At 28.3% G+C, this 26,346-nt stretch overlaps 1 protein-coding gene across 3 annotated transcripts in view; it reads right to left on the bottom strand.

Annotated features, from left to right (window-relative positions):
- The window catches only part of Hr38 (Hormone receptor-like in 38), a 240,835-nt gene that overhangs the window by 29,483 nt on the left and 185,006 nt on the right, over positions 1 to 26,346 (bottom strand). For 2 of the 3 annotated variants that reach the window (XM_075355896.1, XM_075355894.1), the window contains exons 3-5: positions 7,884 to 8,350; positions 5,317 to 5,564; positions 2,808 to 3,109 (exon numbers count right to left, since the gene is read on the bottom strand). In XM_075355896.1, the coding sequence (XP_075212011.1) occupies positions 2,808 to 3,109; positions 5,317 to 5,564; positions 7,884 to 8,350 (1,017 nt within the window). The remainder of the gene's footprint in view (positions 1 to 2,807; positions 3,110 to 5,316; positions 5,565 to 7,883; positions 8,351 to 26,346) is intronic. The other variant, XM_075355895.1, reaches the window with a different exon arrangement.

Here is a 26,346-nt window from a genome sequence, read left to right as displayed (position 1 = left end):
AAAAATAATTAAAACAGAGGTTTGAAAAATGAAATACATTTCTCGTTTAATTATTTAAATAACCGTTTTGTTTTTTTAATGACACCTATTAAGTAGAAAAAACCAATGATGGATGAGAGTAAAAATTGTGAAACAAGAATAGACATTTTTTCAAATATATCTAGTATATACAATTAACTACTACGCAACATTTTTTTTTTTATTCAAGAGAGTAATATTTAGCTATTTAATTTTAAAATCGGATTATCATTTAAAAAATAGTTGATCAGAAAAAACGAGGTTTTATAATTCCTTTATGGAAAATCTATGTACGTATAGAATATTTAGAATGTAGACGTTATTTATTTTGACATATATGTCTGCATCACACGTAGTTTCTTTAACATAATGAGAAAATAATACTGTGTATTGTTCATTAATTTAATGTAATGTTATTCATATCAATGCCGTACGTTGTATTAATAGACACGTAGAGCACGCGTGATCATTCAAACGATAATAAGAAATTTTAAAATAAACACGTAATTAATTTTGCTATACGGTAAGGTAAGATTTGATCTGAGATCGTTTATTTACACTTACGTGATCCAAGAGCTATTTAATTACACCGTTTTCTCCTCTGTTATATTATAGCATACTATACTCATTTCGTATACTATATATATATATATATATATATATATAGAAAACTAATTTCTAGATTTTTTGAACTTCTAAGTTGAAAGGGTTAAAATGGATTGTGAATGTGAATTATATATATATATATATATATATATATATATGTGTGTGTGTGTGTGTGTTGATAATTCCTTACCACAACAAAATAATTTCTACTCCACCCGATTATTAGAGTTAATAGTCAACGCTCGAGCATTTCAATACATTAGTTAACCCGGTACGCTAAACCGTAACCTATAATATGTACCTAGTTAGAAACGTGAGCATACTATGTCAATATTGTTATTAATGCTCGATATTTCTTCTTGTTTCCTACTATTTCTTCTTTTACCATCCACCCACCGCCTACCACTATACTTCAAAGTATACCTTACAATTTAGTTTATAAATGAATCCACTTTCAACTCTTTAACTGCAGCTTTATATATATATTTTATATATGTATGTATATAATATACTTATTAATATTACTTGTTAATTATTTTAGTCGATTAAAATCTTTTATTATTAATTTTTATGTGTTATTTTGTTTTTTATACCCGATAAGAAATTTATAATAATTTAGAAAGAATTACTTAATGGACTGTAAATGTTATAACGGGGTAGCCAATTTATGAACAAAAACCACGATTTAAGAATCACGCGCTATTCGTTATTGTTAATTATTTTATTATAAAAAATATATAATTAAATAAATTATATTATTATAAACCGGTAATTTTTTTTTATGTTTTATTAATTAATTAATTTTCATTTATTGTAATAAAGGTAAGGTGGCTAACGACCGTAGCAGTCGATGCCCCTAAAAAAAAGTAAATAAAGTAAAAAAAAATAATAACAGTAATAAAAAAATAACAATTTTCAAATCATCAAGGTAGAAAATATCATTTCTTTAAATGTCCAAGTAAGTTATCAGAAAGAATGTAACAATGGAACCGCAAAATAACAAACAAAAATATGTCTAAAAAATTAAAAAAAAGCACCGAAGTCAGTTTCATTTGTTAAATTTTAATGCATGAAAATTCATGAAAAAGATATATACTAGTCGAATTGACAATTTACTGCTGTTTACGTAGTCCGTTAAAATACTCTAAATTATTATTACTGTAATATATATAGGCTCAATGTATAATTGATCTCGTTACATAACATGCTGTTAAACTAGTTCAACGACAGGTACTTTTTACTTGTACGAGTTTGTAGTCTACCTAATATAAAACAAGTCACTTAAAAAAAATAAACAAAAATAGAACATTACAGTTTTTAAAAGTAACCAAAGTCTCTGACAGACTTAAGAAAAATGAAGACTTAAGTGCTTTCATGTTCCCTTTTTCACTGAACCTGAGAATCGATTTCACCTCTACAAGATAAATCTTCTCTTTATCAAATAGTATTGTTGTCAGAGAAATGGTGTGTTATTTATCTTTTTGATAAAGGATAGATTATTACATCCATAATTTTTCCTTTATCGGAACCGTAAGAATGATTGGGACAAGCAATATAAAAAAGAAATTGTCGAATTACTTTTTCTTACATTAATAACAGCTGTTATTTTACGGTGTAACTGTGTTCATTAAATGTTTTTACATATTTGATAATTGTGAAATACATATTTTTTCGAGATTATTGCTTATTTTTTTGCCGATTTGCGTAAGAAAACAAACACTTTAAAAAAAAAATGCTAACATATATTTTTTTATTTTTGGTTCTATCTCTCTTCGGATTAAATATTCTTTTTTAAAATTGGAAAGTTTATACTTCGTTTAAAAAGCTACCAAAAAATGTCTACAATGTTTTTAAAATTATAGATACTGGACCTAAAATGCAGAAAAAACTTTGCAATGAAAAAGTTGCACGGTATTGTACTACTTGACCGGCGTAGCCGGAAAAGTGATGCAATATACGCTACCAGCTTTTTTTTTTTAATGAAAATAAAAGCTAATTTAAAAAATATAGTTCTTAATAAATATAATTTAATTTTGAAAATTATATTAGTTCCTCTATGTTACACAATTAAAAATATCTTTTTAATAGAATTAACGTTATTACAAAACACACACACACACACCCACATATATATATATATATATATATATATATATATATATAAATAAGTAATTTTAAATTACCTGGGAATAGTCAACTGTAGCCATATCCGGACTTGTATCAACGTGTGCTCTAACCAGCGCTGTAATAAGTGAAACGGGTGGACTTGGAGGAGATTCTTGAGGCGATTTAGGTTTAGAAGGGAGCCTGCCCCTTCGTCCTTTTAATGAATCTGTGCGTACGACTTCCTTTACCATTCCAACGACAAGACATTTTTGAAACCTACAAAATTGACATCGATTTCTCCGTCTTTTATCCACCGGACAAGCTTTTTCCGCTAAACATACATATTTTGAACCTTTTTGAACCGTCCTCTTGAAAAATCCTGAAAAAACATAATAATATTTTCTTAAAATCAAAGGTGTAAAGTAGTATTATTTTTACAATTTTTTGAAAAGAATTTTGAATTTTAAATAAAGTAATAATGGATAAAGGTAAACAAGTTGTACGTGTTAAAAATAGATTAAAACGTAAAAATCAGATACGTTTAATATATGACTTTCTTTTATAATCGGGTAATAAAAATAATTCAGTAAAAACAATTCGGCAGATTATCATTCTTTTTTATTGTGTTTGTCGTATTATTAATTCGAAAAAAAATATTCTTCTTTACCACGATATATAATAAAAGATAATACATCTTGCATAATGAAAAAAAAAATTTTTTGATTTTTCAGCTGCGCCTGCATAAATTCAAATTATTTTTATTTTGTTATATATTTACATATAAAACATTAAAATTATTATATAATATACATATAACGTTTTTCAGAAAAAAATCATATACATTTTTAAATTAGATTAAAATCTAGTATATTTAAAATAAGGTAGCATGTTTGGCATCTGTTGAAAACATCTTGTAATAGTGAAAGCTAAGTAAAGGGAGAATTAATGGATATGATTTAGTACGTTGTAAAATTAGAAATAAGAAATAAAATTCATATGCTGTTAGAACACAAGTTTGCTCGATGCAACTGTATAGCTATAATTTTTCATTCTTTAATGAGGAATAAATCTTGTGTTATATCGTAAAACCATCTGATGATAAGTTTAACAGATTTTCATTCCGCAAGAAACGTTAATGATTTGACGATTAATTAATTACCCGAATGGACTTTATGTAATTATCAGTAGAATTTACAGTTATCGTTTATTAACTAGTGACCGAATGTTGTTTGATGTTTACAAATTTCCTTGCAGAAATTAATCTGTAAGCGATATTTACATCCGGTATAATTCTATTGTTTTCTTGTTGAATTTCATTCGTTTTTCCTTTCATATAATTTTTGAAGAAATGAAATTTTGACGAACAAAGTTTCCTTTGTCAAAATTTTAATTTTTTATTTTTTAATTAATTGTAATTTATTTTTACAGTAGTATTTTATGTCAGATCGTGCTTACCTAGACATCCTTTGTAAACTTCAATTGTTCTTGACTAATTTTATCGGTTTTTTAAGAAATATGTAACCTTTTTTCAAATAAAGGTCTACTATAATTTAAATTTTACTCTTGTAAAAATATATGATTATTCTTTCTGAATTCAAGCAGAAAAGGTGTATAGGTTTAGTTAATAGTTCTCAATTCAACTGTTTAGAAAAACCCCCTTCAATATTACACCGTTTATATATATAAGTGGGATCAATCTTCGTGAAACTCTTAGTTGATGATTCCAGACGCTTTGGAAATGCCTAAAAACTAATGTAGAAAAAATATAAGGGTTTTAAGAAAGAGTGGGATAAAATTTCAACTCTTCGTTAAAGAAAGCGATTCTCCTCTGCTTTTTCGGCCATATAGTCCATAGCCCAGCGAAAATATTGAGAAGCTAGTCAAATAGGAAAAAATTCAGGGCAACAGGTATCGCGGAAGACCGCCTAAGAGATGACTAGACCAAATTGAAGAGGCGACTGGAAAAACGTTAAGGCTCAACGATTCAAAGGCAGAGGACCGTGAGCTCTGGCGGGAAATTGTCGGATACGAATCGGGTCATCAGCTCTCAGACAGGAAAGGAAGGATCACTGATGACGATGAGGTCATTCCTTTTAATCATTTATTTACTCGAGTTTTCCATACCGAAATAGAACAGAAAAAAATTGAATTTTCTAAAAATAAGTTAAATAAAATTAAGCATTCGGCTATGATTTTTTTATCGATAACAATCGGTGATGAAAATTGTTCAAAATTATAAATTTATGAAATAATAAATGGAAACAGATTTTAGAAATAAAATTTTTAGTAACCTCAAAATATTTTCGGTTTCCTCTTTGAAGATAGTCGAAAGAAAGACTACAAACCGTTCGATGTAAGTTATTAAAAAGTTTTTTTTTTTTAAATTTGGTTTGTCAGTTAAACCAAGCAATCTTACATCATTTCTATTCGTGTGAGATTATCGTAAAAATATTGATTTACTTCAAAGAGCCTATTGTTTTTGCTGAATATATTTTAAATGGTTTTTTTCTAAATATATTGTAAGTATAATCTATTTTTAATATTTAAACAAAAGGATCTGATGATTTCGTTAGATTAAAATATTACCTTTACAGCCCTCGCACGTTCGAACACCATAATGTTGACAGGCTGCAGTATCTCCACATACAGCACATAATTGAGACGGTGAAGGTGGTGTAGGCCCAGATCCTGAAGTAGGGGTAGCTGTACTCGAAGGTGTAGAAGCAGTGGGGGCTGTAACGGCAGCACGGGGTTCACAAGGTGGTGATGATGAAGCTGATGATATTCCCCCTAATCCTCCTAATCGCATTTTTGGAGATTCGCTACTGCTGCTGCTGAAACATATACGAATGGATATTATTAGCTCTAGGAAAAAAAATAGATTAAGTGTTAAGGTTTGATCTTTTCTTAAAATTTTACATACTCGTGTATATTAAAAGAGAAAATATATCGGTATTATGAAAAGATGATATTGCTTTAAAGAAAATTTCACTAAAGTCCTTTATTTAGAAATTTAAACGTAAGTTAAATTTTAAAAGTAGAATTGTTTATTAACTTTGGTAAGTAAAAAGTCAGTCTCATTACTTTTCTCACACACCTCGTATATATATATATATATATATATATATATTGTAAATAGATTCATAATATATAATGAATATGAAGAAATCCTTTTATGAAACTTTTCAATCACAATATGAAACTGTTATCATCTCGCTTAAATTTTGTTCACGGGCAGGAATGATTTCAGTTAGTTAGTTTAAGGTTCATTTGTCTTTATATTTCTTGAAATCTTTTCATCCATCCAACGTGAATATCCTGGGCGTAAATTAAATCCTGGTGAGCTATCAATCTGACCTTGTTTTAAATGGTTTTGAAATATTTAGGTTAAAATTGCACTTTCTATTAGGAGATTCTTAATTATTGCCAAATTAATTTATCGTCTCTTCTTTTTTCCTTTTATTTTTTATTTATATTTCTTTCTTTTATCTTTACCGGTTTTGAGTTTTTAATTGTTTAAGAAATCATTAATGTTTAGATCTAAGTAACAATTTTAATCAATCGGTATTTAAGATATGTGTAATATTGTATTCCAATATATTATATTAATTTCACGCGCTTAACTGTACCGTTGAATTGATCATTCTTACTATCAAGAATGAATCAATTTTAACCGGTCGGTCATACATAAGATGTCTCAAAATTCGTGTATTAGTTATATTTTTTTAAAACAATTTCAACAATATAATAATAAAATTTTTAGAAATCTGAATTAAATTCAATCCGTTAAAATTTTTTTATAAGCTATTTGTAACGCGGATAGATTCATTTATTCATTAAAAAAAAAAACTAACTAATAAATGTCACGGAATTCCATACTTAATTTCCCAAAAAAAGATGTTATTATTAAGTTGTCAATTATTTAACTGTTTTTTAAAATCATAATTACTGATCTTTTTTTGTTAACGCTCTTTTTTGTGTAATCATTAAAAAAGAATATAGAGGATTCAAGAGGTCAGAAAAGCTCCATATAAGTCGGCGCATACCTTAAATAGTTTAAAGATGGCTAGTGTAAAATACGTAGCTAGCCGAGCAAAGGTGTTGTTAAAGCTGAAATACGGCTTCGTTTCATTACCTGTTGCGGGCTATTACGGATAACACGTGGATGGTGCTATATTGCTTTACTGACTTCAGAGGTATGCGCAATCTTCTGTGTGTAATAAGCGGCGGTATATGCTCAATTATCTGCTTCCATTTTATTGTGTTGTTTTAGAAAAATCTTCTTTGAAAAAGTCATCTACGGAATGTGCGACCGTATAAAATAAAAGCATACCAACCGATCGGTATGTCTATCATCGGTATCCTTCATTGGATGTTTCACGTTTTTATATTTCTTAATGCGTCTCTGTACTTTGATACCATTATAGTTAGCAACCGCTATACGTATACGAGTATATTATTGCTTCATTTTCACATCGCTTTATTCCGGTTAATTCAGTATTAAAGTTTCATTTCTAATAAAGAAATACAATACTTTTTACACTTTCAACAATTCTACATGTTTAGCCATAAATAGATGTTTCACAAGATTTAACATGTAGTAAAAAAAAAAATTGTAATTAATAAGATATATAAATGCAAGATGAACAGTTTTTATTCATATATTAATTTTTTTTTAAAGAAAATTATTCTTTCACTAAAAAAAAGAAAATTCAGAGATCAAGCGTTTATAAAGTAGCAAGCATATTAAAAAAAAGTACATATATATATATATATATCAGTATTTATTAATTTCCATGATAACATTCAATTTGCAGATGTTGATACGTTAATAAATTACTGATGAGAAAACCTTTCAAACAGTTTCTATTATAGAAACCACGCAGTATTTAAATAAAATAGAATTAATCAGTTTTTTAATGATTATCTAAACATTTATAAAAGTGGAATTTTTTTCTTATAAAAGAAGTTTGTTATGAGTAAATGGTTTTTACCCGGGCTACTAAACCAACTTATCATTTAATAAGTATTTTTATACTTACATCCATTCTTATCTTCAAACGGTTAGTGAAAGCTGATGTACTTACTTATTTACGTATTTAAATCGTAAATTAAAACGACTAAAAACTACAAATATTATTATTTGTAATTACCTAGTGGATTCTGATCTCTGCAACGGTAATGATGCTCGCCTTTGTCGCGGGCCAAGAGCGGTATTAACGGCGAGTTCTGTTGTCGGGCTAGGAAAATGCGGGAGAGAATATGAATCTTGCGTCGGCGACGGTTCGAATTGATGCGGGGATGGATAATAATGGGTCGGTGTAGCAGGAGTGGCGGGTGCTGTCGGTGGATATTGAGTTTGATGATGGTGATGGTGATGTTGATAATCGTATTGTCCCGGTCCAGGACCGGTTTGCGGATAACTGTAGCATTCTTCATCCATTTTGAACCCCAGGCTGGAATACGTCTCTTGAAAACTAGGTAAGGGGGCCGAATCGCTTCCCTGGGCTGAAGGGAACACGTCCTGAAAAGGGTCGAGTTCCTCTGGCAGGGTAGCGGCTGCGTCTTCTGCGTAAGGCGCTGATAGCAGCTCTGAGAAACTGCTCGATCCGAAAGTTGTCTGTGAAAAGAAAAGAGAATTTTTAATAAATATTAATTATTATACAAGTTTTAACGTTAGAGTGTTATTTAACGTTATAAAAATTTAGACGGTTGAAAGTAAAAGACAAAATCTCATTTATTGTTACTTAGAAATACTTAAATCTAAAATATTCAAAAGAAATTATTAAATTCTTCTTTAGTGTTCACTTTTGAAACAACCTCAATACATTTAGATAATTTACCGCGTTTTAAAGAATCAAAGGTAAAGAAAATTATACAAACGCTTAACTTTACAAAATATTAAATACAGTTTATACTGTTTTACATCGGTATAAAAGACGAGGCTCTAAAAATATTTACTGGCTAATATAATCGGCCATTTTGAAGAAGGTGTCTTATATAAAATCTTCTATTTATGTTCTTAGGAATTGTAGAATACAAACAAACAATACAAAAGTTTTTTCATATTATTAATACGATTAATTAAATTATGATGTACTAAATACGCGATATTTATACAACATCTTTCATTTTTCTACTTCTGTACTCAAAAGGAAAACTAATTTACGATTCTTAAAACGTAAAAATATTTGTAACTTGTCATATACTGTTTAATACGTACATAACGTTTAGTACGTACATAACGAATGGATTCGTGTGATTTATTCTTTAATATCAAAGTGTTCATGTGCATTATGTCATTTTTTTAGGGTATTTATACTTTAAATATCGAGTTGGAGGAGAAGTCATACCGATTTTTTGAAGTATTTCAAATCTTTTTGTGGATGCTATAAAGCCAATTCATAATTTCTTCTTCAGATATTATCAAGAAAACCCTATGTTATATGAACAAATGTGATTGCTTTAGGACCTTTTTGATAAATAAATGGGAGGAGTAGATTATTCTACCTGACTACTAGTTTTTTTTGTTTTTTTTTTTAACGGATCGAGTAGTGAAGCTTATTTTAGAGTATACTCTATTCTTTTGTACAAAAACGAAAGAAAAAGTGCATTCATAATACAAGACATCTTTGAAATTATTAATTTTGTTTCTTAACAAATTTTTACGTATTTGAATATTATAATAATAAAACAATTTACGGTATAAAAATTTAATTGGCCCCGGGATTTCACTTATTTCTCTAGTACGGGAAAGAATATTTAAACAGTTGTTAGCCTCCAGTTTTAAATTTAAGGCTTTAATTATTTATATATAAAAATATTGCGCCAAAAAACAAAAAAATAAATAAAAATAAAATAAAATAAATGGCTAAAAATGTGTCTCGCTCACACACATCTACATTAATTAACACGTAAAATAATAGTAATAAATAAAAAAAATCCAATTAATAGATAAAATAAATAATTCTATGCCATATAAATATGAAGCAAGTCTTAATATTTTAAATTGACTGAAATAAGTAATTTTTTGAATAAATATATGGATCTTAAAAATTTAATCTAAAAAATAGGTATTTTCCGTTGATTAAATTAAAACTTTTCGTTAAATCAAATTTTTTATGAATACATTATCGGTAAATAGTTTATATTTTTATCGAAGAAAAGCTTTCATAACAACCCGGTCTCAATTAGCGACTGTTATTTTAATTTGTCTACTTGTTATTGGATCACTTAAACAAATTTTAACAAAATTTGAAGGACAATGCTATTTTGATCTTGATTGTAACCCTACGTATATCGTGAATTTAAAATATTTACTGTGGGGTTGCTTCTTTATGATATTTTTCGTTTTTTTTTACACACGACCATGTAATAAAAAAGATGTTCGGTATTAATAAAATGCAAGTTAATGTAGCTATTTAAATAATTTGTCATTTTTATACACTTTTAAACAGTTAATTGGCAGAGGAAGTCGCTTCGCTGTAATGTTCGAAAATCATGTTGTCATTAGTTTCTATCGAATTATAAATTCAAAGTTTAAACCCAAGACCGAATAAAAATAGAATTGAAAAGATAGATGTGCCGAAAATGTTAATTTTATCCTTTAATCAAAAATAATTCAAATTCTTCTGGAATTGTCATCTGGATCGGTTTATTTATTTATTTTTAAGATTTAAAATACGCACTAATATTTCTAAGGAATAAACATTTTCGGATGAGCCTATTATTGAATAAAAAATTTCAATAATTTTAAGAGTTGAAATTATACTGACATATTTGTATTTAAAAAAGGAAGTTTATTTTATTCCATACAAGTAGATAGTATAGAATACAATGAAAACAGTGTATCTTCCTTCTGCCACAAATTTAAGGAAATTATCGTAATAATTATTCGAAACGTTTATTATTCCGCAATATTTATTAAGAGTTAGAAATTTAACAATAGAAATGTTAATTTCGCCCTGTACAACTTTTTAACGTGTTATTGTGGTCGATTCAACCGATCGAACAGGGCGAGATGTAACATTTCTGTTGTATAACCTCTGGCTCTTAATAATTATTGCAGAAAAATAAATGTTGTTTCGATTTTGTATTCGTATACTCGTATTATTATTGCGATAAATTCCCCCAAATTTGTGGCAGAAGGAATTTCTGCTACAGGATATAAATTCCTACATCGAGAATCTTATTTAAATTAGAGGGTAAAAAAAAATAATTTTATCTGAGGGAAATATTTATAAGTCAATCCTGCACAGTGTTGTGGCATCAATGCTACTCTTTTATAAAAATATTTCATCGATAAGTAATTTTTATTGATGAAGAGACGTTTTCATGTCCTTGAAAAAAGGGAAATTATCTGCAAATAGAGTACACGTCGTGTGCTCTCTTTGCCAATAATTAACTTGGTAATCGACAATTATTGTTAAATAAGCCGTAAATAGTTAATTTCCATAAAATGATAATAATTTGATAATTTCTCCAGTGAATTCTGAATCTGTAATATTTCTAGAAAAAATAAGTTCAACGTATAAAGTATTCCTGATTTTTACTTTCCCGTCTAGCGTTATAGCAGAGCTATAGCCTTAGAAAGGAAACTATTGTAATCGATCCGATTTGGACATATGCGGTTTTCACCGGATCTTGACGTTTCGACACCTAAGGAACCCCTTGTCACTACAAGGAACGCTAGTGTAGCACTCGCGTGCTAAATTAAATTGTGTGTGTATGTCTTTGTGTAAGCCGCGTGGCGGTAAAGTCCTACAACTGTGTTTTCAGCTTTTTTAAGAATAATTGCTAATTAAAACCGATTACACTCCATCACGGTAGATCTCTGTGGAGGAGTGATATATCCCAACCTTTCATCCGGAGGTCCCGGGGTTAGAATCCCGGTCAGGCAAAAAAAAAAGAAAAGCGTATTAAAATGTAATATTTGCTATGTAATTTAATCTATAAATAATATTTTAACACATGACTTATAAAATAATGTAATTTTTATAATATAATTTTTTATAAATAAATAAGAGGTATGTAATTTATTCTCCATACAGGAAAATCTGTTATAGCAAACTTCAATTTTTACTTTCATACTTAATACGTATTATTAAGGAAATATCCACAACGTTGTAATTAAATACTTTTGGGTATATAATGTTTTATTATAATATTATTTTTTTGTACGATTCTAAATTATTCTTAAATATAAAGAAATTTATAAAATATGTACGGTCAGTTTTTTATAAAAATAACAAGCTTTACTACTTGTAATTTAAATTTTCTCTAAAATAAATTGCTGTTACTTTAGCCCCCCCCCCCCCGATACTTAAATCAAATTTATAAAAATATTATACTGTCAGTGTGTAATAAATATGTCGGCGTTTAAACTTGTTTAATATATATTGTTATTGTGGTACCTCAATGTATTATTTGAAAGTATAATTAAATCACACTTCTGCGGTGTTGTTACTAATGTTTTTACAATTAATTAAGGGCAAGAGTGATTGAATTTTTGGGTGGACCCGAGTAATGACCTATAATTCAGGACAAGTTTAAAACCGTAGATGGTAGACGCTTGTTATTTGCTGGAAGCACTTATACGTTTATAAAACAGGATGCAATTAAATTCTGTTGTTGACCGCAGTAGTCATTTGCTGGTCGATCTGACCGCCTGCATGATGGTTGTTCCTTGATAGACGTATCGTAAGTTGTTTGAATCTATGTGTGTCCATACACTTGTGTATTTGTTTTTTATTTTATTTTCGTTTTATAACAAATAAATTTATTAGAAGATTCACCTGTCATCTAACAACTTATCAGTTTGCTACCTGATTTTATATAAATAACCTGTATCAACTGACACCTTGTTTAATATGACTTCTCTGTATGAAACCACGACTCAATATTTCATAACAACGCATAGCCTGTGCCGATGAAGAAAGAATATCCTACGAGAAATTTAAAGCTTTTAATAACAAACTTGACAGTTTTTATGTCTTCCAGCACTAAGAATTATGAAGATGTATTACATAAAAAAATGAGTAAATAATGTGTAAATTATAGTGTACGTAATAATAATATACTAAGACAAACTTTTTTCATTTTGTTAAGCGTCATATAAATAATGAACGATATCGCATATTATAATAAATCATATAAATGAATTTAATCCTCTTACTTGTAATTATTTTTTTCTATGTAAGGCGGTAAAACAAGATTACCATTATATCTTATAATTTTAAATTTATTTATACACCAACATTATGAAATACTGTTGAATGTTTTTTCCGTCATATTTTTCTTAGATCTACATCGGTCTTTCGTCATTACTACGCGTATTTATTACTTTTCCCTAACGGCGGCATTATTAAGATCCTGATTTTAAAATTTTGTGCCGAAATCAGTATAAAAGATAATAAAGCTAACAAGGAACGACGGTACCGAAGGAGGTAATGCGGTTGGTTAGTGACACACCCGATCGTATTTAACTTAATAAATAAAATCTAGGTGCTCATTACCGACAAAGATTCAACTCATAGATTTCAACTGTAAGTGTAATCGATTTAAGAAGGATTTCAACCGATATTTATTACGTTGATAGCCTTTGCTATACGACTAAGGCAGTAAGAGGTAAAGTAATGTGTAATTCGCGTATGTGATTATTCCATCACAAATGAACTCTTATATAAATATATATACGTAATCTTGTTCGAGCAATTAAATATTCGTTCTGATCTTGAGTACCGGTTGAATAATATTGCGCTAGCGATTAACTGATTTACATATTTATATAAAAATTATTAATTAAATAATAATATAAATAAAAATAGAACCTATGTATCCGGTTACTAAAATATAAACCTTGTAAATACTCTGAAAACCTCCGAAAGAATACACCCTTAGCTCGACCAGCTACCTATTATTTTGTACGAAGTTGTCATTGTACGCAATTTTCATGATATTTACGATAATTTTAACGGTTGAAGTGTTGTAATCATCAAAAGTTTACGATTCTAATTATTTAACTGTTTTATAACCTTTCATTCATTACATCTATCAATCCAACTTAAACATTTTGAAAAAAGTAAAAGGTCTAACTTATCACAAACATTTTATCTGCTACTGTTCTATTTGAGCAAATCTTGGATTATTTAACTTTTTCTCCAAAAATAAAAAGTATAATTTTGTGGGCAGTTCTTTAGTACATTAATATTTTAATTAATATTAAAATGTTTTTATTTTTTTATTCTTTTAAATAAAACAATTAATTTATTATGAGTTAATGATATATAAATTAACTGAAAAATAAATAAATAATATTTTCTTAAAAATATCAGAAAAATACTTTGAAATTTTTATAGATAAAAAAAAAATAATAAGAAGCGAGCTTTTAATTTTAGATTGTTTTACTTTTTTTTTTTGCCGAAGTGTTTAATTTTACCATCGGTTCCAAATTACCGAAATCATAAATATATTTGAAATTTTCCCCCCACAAAAAAAAAAGACGTGCAGTTCCTTCAAAGAAATATGTATGTATATATTTGTTTGCATAAGTATACAGTATATATAAATTTATAATAATTATAAATAACTATAAAGATAAGTCCAAAGAACATTGATTAACACAAAAAAAAAAAATAGCCTTATCAATCGCACAAAGAATAACTAATCAAACAAAAGAACTCTAAAATAAATCAAAGAACTAACAAAAGTAACTGGTCAAACGAAATGAAGAATTTTGACGATACACATCACTCTAGAATAGCCGATTCACCTCAGATCTAAGAGAACTTACAAGTCAAACATATGCAGTCGATTTAGGCGCGTAGCGTTCTCTTTGTTATTCAGTAGTATGTTGTATCTTATATCAAATCCCCATATCTCCTTTCGAACGGTTGCCAATCCCAGATAATCGTGAATTTCAGAGTTTTTCTCAAACTACGGCGCTTCTGTTATACTTCTCAATAGTTTGTTCTGGAATCGGTGTAAGACTTCGATGTTAATCTCACTTGTCGTATTCCACAGTTTGATTCCCTTGGTTTAAATCGGTTTCAGGACCGTTGAGTATAGCAATTGCTTGTTACGTAATATAGTTGCGACCCTTTGCCTAGCCAACCGGGCTGGTCTAGTGGTAAACTCGTTATCGCAAATCAGCTGATTTGGAAGTACAGAGTTCTAAGTTTCAAATCCTGGTAAAGGCAGTTACGTTTATACGGATTTGAATACTAGATCGTGGATACCGGTGTTTTTTGGTGGTTGGGTTTCAATTAACCACACGTTTCAGGAACGGTCGACCAGAGACTGTACAAGACTACACTTCATTTACATTCATACATATCATCCTCTTAAGTAATACCATACGATGGTTCCAGAGGCTAAACACAAAATGTGAGACCCCTTGCCTAGCAACCAGTACCTCTCCCTGAACTTAATGTTAAACCGCGTCATTTTTTCACTGACATGACTCTTCCATCTCAGATAGCAATCCACATGCGGTTCTAGGTATTGTACGTTGTTAGCGTGCGGGATAAAAACGCCGTTAAGTTGAAGTCGCGAGTAGTTACCTCACCTTATCGCAAAACGTAACGTGTGTAGACTTACCCGGATTAACTTTCATCTTCCAGTTAGCTAGCCACTCGTTAATTAGATTCAGTACAGTTAGTAGTTCAGCAGAAGATACGATTGTTTTAAATTATGTTTTTTCCAATCCACTAATCAAAACCGATGTCTTAGGTATATTATTCGATTTTTTAAGCTCTTCGAGCTACCGATGCTCAAATAGAAATTAATAGATGATGTGATAGTAAAGTAAATGTGACACAAGCGAACTAAAGTGTTCTAATAAATTTCATTACTCTTATATAAAAAAAAAAAAAAAAATATCAGTTCTTGTTAGTAGTTATTTTAGTACTTGTGATAGTGCTGTCGTGAATATGATTTTCTGTAACTGTACTGTAAAATATCCTCAATTCGTCAAAAAATATAATAAATATTTAAAAGAAAAATTATGCAATTTTTAAAATAATTTTTATTATGGTTCACCAGTAAGTTTGTATTTTCAAAATATCTTAAAATTGATTATAAAATTACATTTAATCGGATTTTTGTTATTTTAAATATTAAAAAAATATTTTGTGGTTTTATAATTTGATTTAAAATAATTTCAATGTGGATTTGTCTGTTAGCCGAATAATATTAGTTTTTTATCCGATCATTTATGTAACAAATATTAGATTTACGCTCTATTATCCGTTGTAGTAAAATACTACGAAGTATGTTAAAACTACTGCGGCTTCATAAAGCTGAAAATAATGTTTTGTTTTATAAAAAGAAATTATTTCAAATCTTTCAAGATGTTAAAGAGTAGGGTATGTAACTTAGCCTAAAGGTATTTAATAGAGTAAGCATACAAAAATATAATACCTCGTTAATTCCAATAAAATGGCTTACGTCTCTTCTAAATCTGAAATCTAAGTAAAAAGGTTTTATTCTTTTTGAAGCGATGTTGTAGGGTTTTATTAATTTTTATGATTTATATATTTAGCTGTACTTGTATTTAGATATAGATTTGTAAATCTATTTATATTTTTTAAAGGTAATTTCCCTACTTCGGCTTAAAATGCATAAACGATATAACTAGGAGTCAAAGGAATCGTTTTATTCCCTTTGTGAGTACGTATATTACATATAACATTTTATGATAAGTATGAAATAAATTTCATTTATCTTTGATAAGCAGTTAATTCAAGAAGGAATTTTATTCCTAATATTAGTGTTAATTAATCGTAATTAGCAATAATTTTATATATCTTCTATTGATAGCCAGCAACTGACTAAGCCAGCAGTAATTAGATCTTTTCTTCTTCAGATCTGAATCTCTTAAGAAAGGGTTTCGTCCATAATCATTAACAGGATTTCGTTTATCCGTAATCATTAATTAATTCGCATTAACGCTACGACCTCAGACAAAGCATTTCAGCGTCTTGTAAACCTAGAGACCTGTGAACAACTGTCTTCGTTTATGTTTCTCTGCTAAATAAATAGTAAACTTTATAATTTTATAAAGCTTCAGAAGAGTACACTTTCGAAGTTTATCTTTAAAACTTTTTCGCTGGTTTTTTAAACTGCTCTCTTTTTAAATTTTTTTAGAATAACAAGTGAAGATTATTTTAAATTTGAGTTCTAAATTTTATCGTCTTCAAAAAGACAGTTGCAACATCATCAATACGTGGAGCGAATTCATATCTTTTTTTATTTTTGTTGTATTAATAGTATAAATAATAATTAAGCAAAACCGTTATGGAAAAAAACATTTATAATATTGGTTAATACTTTAAAAATAAAGTAAATTTGAAAAAAAAAAGTAGTTTAATTTGCAATTTAAATTCAATTTTTCCATAATGATAGAAGTCATATCTTGTTACATTATTATGATTATTATTATTATTACTATTGCTACAAAGTATTTTATTATATATATTAAATTATACATGCAAAAAGCTTGAAATTTAATTAATCAATTAAAGCTTAGATGATTAAACTTCTAAGGTAAATTTATAACATAACTGTAGTTAAATCATGTATAATTATCCATAATGTAATTTCTCTTTTTTATTATTTATTTTCTCGATGAATTATTGTTTTATTTTACTGTTATAATTATTAAATTGAAAATCAATAACAATTAAAAATACGCTAGCTTTTTATCAAAGCTTATGTAAATGTATAAAATTTTATTACTTTTAGACATAATTTAAAATGAATTACTTTAGATTATATTTTTATTCTTTTTAAGTCATATATAATTGTAATTATTATTTTTGTCTATCTTTTATCATTTAAAATCGATACCTCATTCGGGATCTTATATACATTTGGGTCGTGGTATTCACGAAAAGAGAGGTTTCCATGTAAACTCCTCATTAAAGCCATACATAGGTTCAACACCTCATATATAAGTAAAGCGTGCAGGTGGTCAAGTAAAGTTCAATATTTAACTTATTCGTGATTTAGAAGTAGATCTCAAGGCGTAGAAAGAAAAAATATAAAAATAAAAACAACGTCATCATTACCAATATATGAAAAAAAAACACCGCAGATAAAACAAATACTCGTCGGTAAATAGAAATAGCTATAATTCAACTACCAAAGTGACGTTCACTACGCTGCAACAGAGTCATCCTGTGTTCCCAGCGACAGGTTCCTTGTCCAGGTCACTCCTCTGGTTACATCTCCCAGATCCAACATATCCAAACGTTTCAGTCGTCTCATGTCATAGGTGTCGTCCAATCGACTTACTGTGCCGGATAATTTACATATTTGTCTAACTTTTGTTTGTTCCGCGAGCTAAGTTTTTGGATCTCTTCGTAAACAGAAGGTAATTCAAGATAGTCGTGAATTTCTGTACCCTTAACAAGCCACGGCGCCTCTGTTATGGTCCACACCGATTTAATTTGGAATTTTTTTAATTATCCCTATAATGTTGTTACTCGTGTTTATCCCGTAGTCGCATCCCATGTGTCTAGTTAGGTTTGAGGATAACTCTTAGATCGAAAGCTTACCGATAACTGTGAGTTTCTTTTCGGCAACCGGTTTGGTTTCCTACATTTGATGTTAAGCTGTTTCCTCATTTCTCCCGCTAAGGCGACGATCGGAGTGTAGACCAAGGTAACGTACCCGATCCGTGTGACGGATGTAGACACTATTCAGATATATCGGTGGACAATCACCCCTTCTCGTCGTAAATGTCCCACGGCTCGGTCTGTTCTGCCGCTGAAATTTCAATTTCGTCAGCCACGCGCTGATCTCGTCTGTATGTAGTTTAGCCGAGGCTTGATTCGGATTTTCATCATCTGCTAGTATTCTTACTGTATAAGAAGACAATTATTCGTTAAGCGGTTTCTTCTTTTCATCGTACTAAATAATCTTCAAATGAAAATTTACGAACGGGGAGAAATTTCATCCGAGATATATTTTTAGTTAAACCGATCTAGTTTTTTATTTTTATTTTATTATTTTTTTTAGCTGCCTGCATCCTTTCGACATTACATTTGACTATTATAAACTTTAACCGATACTTGTTATTTAAAACGCGCAGTTATAGTAAATTTGTGGTGTTAATTTTTTAATATCTAATGTTTGAATTTTAATCGGTATTGTTAGCTTCTGAAAAGGAAAAGTAAATAACCCTTGATTGAGAAAAACGTATATAAATTCAGTCAATCCTACGCTAGTATTATCTAACGTTATTACAACTGTTTAATTCAAATAAATATTTTAGGCCGACAATAATATATTAAATTTTTTACAAGTTCTTGTTCGTCAGATATGAGAAGTAAAGAAAATAGTGTATATCGGGAAGATACTGCTTTTTAATATTCATTAGTAAAAATATTTGCCGTTCCTGGGTAACGCATCATTTTCATTGACAGCCACTGGAATTTTATTTGGTGTTTTCAATTAGAACGAGTAGTACGCTGCTGCTCTGTCTTTCCTCTTCTATTTATGGAACAGACTACATGATCTTATAACAAACACAGTTCTTTTAACAGCGGTGTATCGATGCTTTCGGTTACATTATTATACAACGGCAAGCTTTTAGCGATACATTTTTTTTATACCGATTACTTTTATTTTCCTATTTGACAAAAATTATATCTGGAATCGATGACAATATCGTGCAGTATTTTAACCGATTCGTAGTTAGGAATGTTTTAGCTTTTAGAAAGTCTTTATTTTATATAACTAAACTTTAATTTAATTCTTCTTCTACATAGTATTTAAATCTACTAACTTTCAGGACTAAATTTATTTTTTAGCCGTTTAGTTAGTTGTTAAAATGTATAAAATAACTGAACATCATTTTACAAGTTTTCCTAAATGTAAAATCCAAATTATTATTAGTTTTTAAATGCTATATAATTTTTCTGTCGACATACTCATTTCAGGCGGTTAATTGTTTGTTGTTACATTTAATTGTCAACTTAGAAATGAAATTGCAGAGCTCTTTAAAAATTTGTTTATATTTATTACTCGATATAAAAACCATTACCGTAACGATTATAGGCGAGCTAATACGAGTCGCAACTCATTTCCGAAACTGACATGACGTACTCAAAAAAACTAGATCTTAATAGGAGAACTGAAAGTAAATGATGTTTCCCACGTCTTCTTTAACGAGCCGAATATATGGTTACATACCAAGCCCGCCGAAATTAGCCAAGTGACACTATAATTCTGTTTATCACAAGGACTGGCTATATAAATAAAATCGTTTCTCAAATAAAAATTTCTTAATAGTTGCACTTGAACTTCAGTTGCTTTAGGTGCGTCACAGAAATAAGAAAGATTGGATAGAGCACAGATTAATAGTAATAATGATAACGTTTATAAATAAATATCGTAAATATATAGTAAAATAAAAAATGTGTTCGCAGATAATATAAATAATTTAACACTAAATTTTATAGTCTGATATTTAATTTAGTTTTCATAATTGAAATTAATTTTTAATTATTAATTAATAGAATAAAATCTATTTCAAGAACTTTTCACATAGTCTTAGAAGTTTACATATAATTTATTATAATTCTTAAGCTTTTAGCAAATCATTATTTATTTTATATACTTAACTTTATTTTTTTATTTTATTCCATATGTATTTGTTAAACATTACATATTTATGAAAATAGATAGTTAATATTCACTGCTGTATGTATAATTAATAAGTACTACGTATTGAGGTCATTGTTATTATGTACTCTTTGTATTTAACTTACCTTAGGAAAAATTTCTTCGATTTTATAATCTAATTAAACTTGAGTGTCAAATAATCGACAAAGATAGGGGCTATCTGGATCGAGTACGGTTTTGCTTTGTTGTTTTTTATGACGATTATAGACATTACAAAAAATAAGCAAATATAATATTATTTATGCGAAAAATATATAATAACGATACGCAAAGATATTATTTATAGTCCTGAAGTAATTATTACTCTGATGTAACTACTCTTAAAAGAAAGTTAAAAAAAAATCTCGATGTAGTTATTACACGATTGCCCAAAAAGAGTGCAATATATTTAGGGTGTATCTTTGTATATACTCGTATATGTATGTTTGTTCCGCGTAGCAGCTCTACGGCCGAACCGATTTAGAAACATGGCCTCGCGTTGGAATCCTTACGTTACCGGGAGTGTCATAGGCTATATAAATATGTACATACAGTATATTTATATAAACGTATATGTAGTATTGGAGATTTGACGGTTGAAGCGCAAAATTTAATGAATTGAATTAATGAACCGTGAGTCTCTTTCGCTGTTGAACCGGATTTGAACTGAACGATTCGAATCGATCGAACGGATAATATTACAAAAATAATAGAATTTAATTATCGCATTTAAAATACTCGTATTTAAATTGTATTACGATAGTTAACGGCAACTTTATTTTAATAAATAACGGATAGACGTTTTCTGCGGACTTTTTAAATTTAATCGAAATATAAATTAAAAATCCTCAGTATAACGAAATAAAAAATTTAGAATTTGTAAGAATGTAAAAAAAAAAAACTAATGATTAAGGAAAAAATACGCAGCCAAAACGTACGATTTTTTCCCTGTTGTAAGATTAAGGAAAAAATTTGAATAGACCAAACCCAGTTGTTTTCAATAATTGTAATATAACGATTTAAATATTTCCGTTAACAGAAAATAAAAAAAGATTTAGGATTTTACGTACAAGAAGAAGAAAGAACAAGTCTTGAATAAAATGCTGTTTCTTATTCTTTATTTGACTAACTAGGATTTTGAAGGAAATATTAATTTTCGTTATTGGATTTTTTCTTTTCCTTTAATTCACTCTGTGTTGGCTTTTATAATAGGGTAAAAAAGTTTAACTTCGAAAATATTTAAACCAAAACGATTTAGAGTATGTTTTAACTTAAATATATTTTTCATGGCGACTTGGGGAACATTAAACTTTCCATTAAAGTCGGAATTATAGTTAAGAAGCATAAGCCTCTACCTTATATTTTAGTTCGATACCTATATATAGGTATAAATATACCTATATTTTACTGATACCTAGGAATGAGTATTTTTACATATGAATATTTTATCTGTGAATACCTTTGAATATTTTTATTCGGTAAGTCACCGTCTTAAAAATTTTAAATACAGAAATAAGTCTATCAAAGAATTTCATATTATCTGGATTAGATGTCGTTCTTTTAAAGCCGGATGAAGGAATTTATTGTCTGTTGATAACGCTTAACAGAGTTAAAAATGTTAAATCGGTTGTATTGATGTGTCTTTATGATTGATAAATTGTTGTATGAAAAGTAGAAATTAATTATTGGAAAATTAAATATGACAAATTTATAAGAAATTTATTCTCGATCGAATTAACTAAGGCGTTTTAATAAAGCGTATTTATAATGATAAAATACTTAAGGTACAAATTAAAAAAAAATAAATGTTTTAATGCGATTGATTTATGTGAAAATTTTGTTAGTTTAGTTCTATAGAGAACGAACGTTTAAGTGGGGAGTTGATATACGATATGCGGCAGACATGTAGTACTCACGTTAGGAGAGAGTGCTCAGGAAGTAACGCCATCGCGCTTGGTTGAAGAATGCGACGCTGTGAAAGCTGGTTGGACGCCGCGACGCCACCTACGCATGCGCTTTTCTCCGGGGGCGTCTCTCCATCAAAAAGAAGGTGGAGATATATATAGAACGTAGATCCTAGTTGTTAAACTGAACTGTCATTCATTTTTTAAACAGTTGTCAATAAAATATTACTTACCACGTCATGACACGCTTAAAATAAATAAATAAAAATAGAAGGTCCTACTCGATTGTCACTAATCGATATGATTTGATTTCGATAAAACCCCTTGCCTTTTTATTTTTTATACTCGGCCGGTAGAATTTTCTGAATCGTAATTTGATTACTTACTATGTTGTGGAATATTTTTCACGAATAAAATTTTTCTTTTTGTTGTTTAACTGCATAGAGGGGTGTACAAGATGTTAAAGAAATATATATTTCATCGCGTTAAACAGTCAAAGAAATGAAATTTGTAATAGGATATATTACGGGAATTTCTTAACGGATAATTTTCAGAATTTAATTTTACGATAAAAGTAAAATAGGATTATTCATTATTATAATAGACCTACTCAATCTCTACAAAAAACGTAATAAACACCGTTCTATGTATTAATACCAAACAATGAATGTAAACAAATACTACGATATTAAAAAAATAATTAGGCAGGAAGAATAACTAACAATCTAAAGCAAAAAAATAAAAATATGAAACTTAAGAAAAAATACAAACCATTACTGTTAGTAATATAATATTTACTCTCGTAAATAAGTTGTCATTTAACAATATTACTACAAATATTTTGTACCAGAGTTGAAAGTTGGGCGGATGGATACCTCAGCTTACCTGAAATATAGTTTGCCGGACTGCGTATATTATATGTAAAATCTCCATTACTCATTCTTACACCGTGAGAGCAGCAACTAGAAAGCATTAAATAAGAGAGTGGTATGTAAAATTTAAGCGTGCATGACAATTAAGCAATATTACGCCCGGTTGATTGTTACTTGTGACCACAAACAGTGCATACGAGTAAGATAGGTTCCCTACCGACAAACTCTAGCGTTCAACTTTGAAAAAAACAGATTAATTTACTCAAATACCCGTGAGGAAAAGGATGCAATACACAAGGACAGTACACAAACCTTAATAAAAAAAAACGAATAAATTTTAAATTATTAAAAATAAAAAACTGTAGTGTAACATATAAGCGACCGGTAATTTCTTCCAGTTGAATTAATACTTGACCTTCCGCAATAATTACTGGTGCCTTCATAACTAATCCAGTGAATCAAAACTAAGAATATAGAAAATAATTAACTGTTGCATGCGATAAACTGTAATAAGGGAAATTTAATAATGTTAAAAAAATCTAAAAAAAAATATAAGAGTAAATAAATCGGTTTTATTTTATAGGAAATAGAAGTTTGATGATATATTCTTGTTAGTTGTAATGATTGTTGTTTTACTATACTTTTATAACTAGTACCGCAAAAATTGGCAATAATCTTGGATGGAAGGATTTTTTTTACGGATTATAACAAAATTTAGTAAGTAGTAAAATGTTCGTTAAATAATTTATCCCTTTAAAATATTATGGATTATTTTAATACTCATTAATAAACAAAAAGTCTGAATAAGTTCAAAGATAAAATTCGTTATCAATAAATAATCATAAAAAAAAATATATATATCGAACGGGATGAACGTAATGCAAACGTACCGAAAATATAATAATGATTACAAACCTATATTATTTTCAGAGTTCTTTTTTGTTGTTGCTTAAGGATATTTTTCATGTGTATACATTAATTTAGCATCTATAGGGAATATTCTAATACCCCGCAGAGAAAGCATTGTAAGTACATGATCACCAGACTAAAAGAACAAACCGTGAATTAAAAACCGGTTTTTTAACCTCTAGTCCCGAAATACATGTACTAAAATATACTGGACACCAGAATGTCCTATATTGAACAAACTAATCTTATTTCAATTAAAAAGAAATCTTAGCTGGTTATCAAATCATTTGTTGGGATAATTTAAGTGCCCTACAGTGCTTAATACAACAGTCCTTCCTTATCTTGTATCTGCTTTCAAAAATCTGGAATTAATTGGAATTTTTGCTGAAATTATATCCTTTTGTTTAATAGCATCCTTTAGCCGATACATCTTTGTTTTCTAAAACCCACTACAAATGATTTATTATTTAAAATAAACTATACAATTATTTTATTTACAATTATTGCTGTAGTATTGTAAAATTTTTGCTGAAATTATATCCTTTTGTTTAATAGCATCCTTTAGCCGATACATATTTGTTTTCTAAAACCCACTACAAATGATTTATTATTTAAAATAACTTATACAATTATTTTATTTACAATTATTGCTGTAGTATTGTAAAATTTTTGCTGAAATTATATCCTTTTGTTTAATAGCATTCTTTAGCCGATACATCTTTGTTTTCTAAAACCCACTACAAATGATTTATTATTTAAAATAAATTATACAATTATTTTATTTACAATTATTTCTGTAGTATTGTAAAATTTTTATCGGCCATATAAGTTAATTAAAAAACTAAAGGTTTTATTGTTGAACGTAGTGTAAGATTTATTATTATTAATTTTAATGAGTATTGTTTCTTATTAAATAGATACGTTATTTATAAATTAAATTATTACTAAAATAACCTAACTTATTAGTTTTATCAATAAATTTAATATTATATTTTGTAAAACATTTGTAGCCATATAGAATTAAATAACATTAGTTCATATTAAGTTGCAACATCATCATTTTTGAATTAGTGTTTTTGATTAGAGATTTGTATAACTGGTTGTAATAATTAATTTATTAAAATTGGCTCTTTATTTGTAAATTATTATTCTTAAATTCCATTAAAGAAAAGAATTTATATATATATTTTTTTATCTTCCAATCTCCTGTAATATCTTCAAATAAATAAAAATTTAGAAGGTTTATTTGAGTTTTTTTTCATGAATTTAATGATATACTTTTCTACCTTGTGCGTGACGCCAAGTTTTAGTAAACAGTTTTGAGATAATTAATATTTTTCTTCGTTATTTTAAAGGTTGTAAAATAGTATAATTTTATGCATTTTAAAATTAATTTACAGTGTATTTAATTGTGCCGTATATAAAATCCTTTTTACAGTACTGTACCTTCTTGCTTTTCTTTGTATTTTTATTTTAGTCTACTCATGTTCTGTATCTTTTTCATTGTAGTAAGAGCTCAGAATAATCAAATTCAATCCTGTTTTGTTTTGATGATTTTTTCTTTTTTTTAGGTTACAGAGTTATTTGTTTTCGTTGTTGTATTTTTCTTGGAACGTGTAGACGATTTTGTTTGTTCTTTTATTATTATTATTATCCTGTGTTTATAGTTTTGAAAAAAAAAATATTTTCGTTTCTATATGAGCAAGAATCATATGGATTTAGATTCATCATTAAATCTGATCAGTTTTCAAGTTCTCTCGATAGGCATTAGTACTTCTTTTCACATCTGTCAAAATTCTTAACTTAATTCAGATCTTGGAATTTCCATTTTTTTGTATTTCTGATAGTTTGTTAGATTTAATTACAATTTATTCTATGAAAAAAGGTAATACAATTAAAATTTACATCTAATTAAGGTGTCACGAAAAATAATAAATTTATTATTATTTGGGAGGGGCCAGTGTTCAGTTCCCTGTTTAATAAATTAAATATTACTCGATATAATATGCATATATATATACATATATATATATATATATATATATATATATATATATATTTTTTTTTTGGATTAAACTACCATACAATAAACTGTGAGCCTAAAGTTTAGCCGATAGTTTTGACTAGTTTCAATCCGACCAGTTCTCATACACTTCAGTTAATTGAATCTCCTCAACAGTAAACCGATACAAATAAATTAATAACTTAGTAGAATTAATAACTTAATATAAATTGTAATCATTTAATTAAATTTAGGTGTAGAT

This window comes from Lycorma delicatula, chromosome 2 (assembly GCF_047948215.1).
Source record: "Lycorma delicatula isolate Av1 chromosome 2, ASM4794821v1, whole genome shotgun sequence".
NCBI lineage: Eukaryota > Metazoa > Arthropoda > Insecta > Hemiptera > Fulgoridae > Lycorma > Lycorma delicatula.
This window is presented reverse-complemented; position numbering and strand designations above follow the sequence as displayed.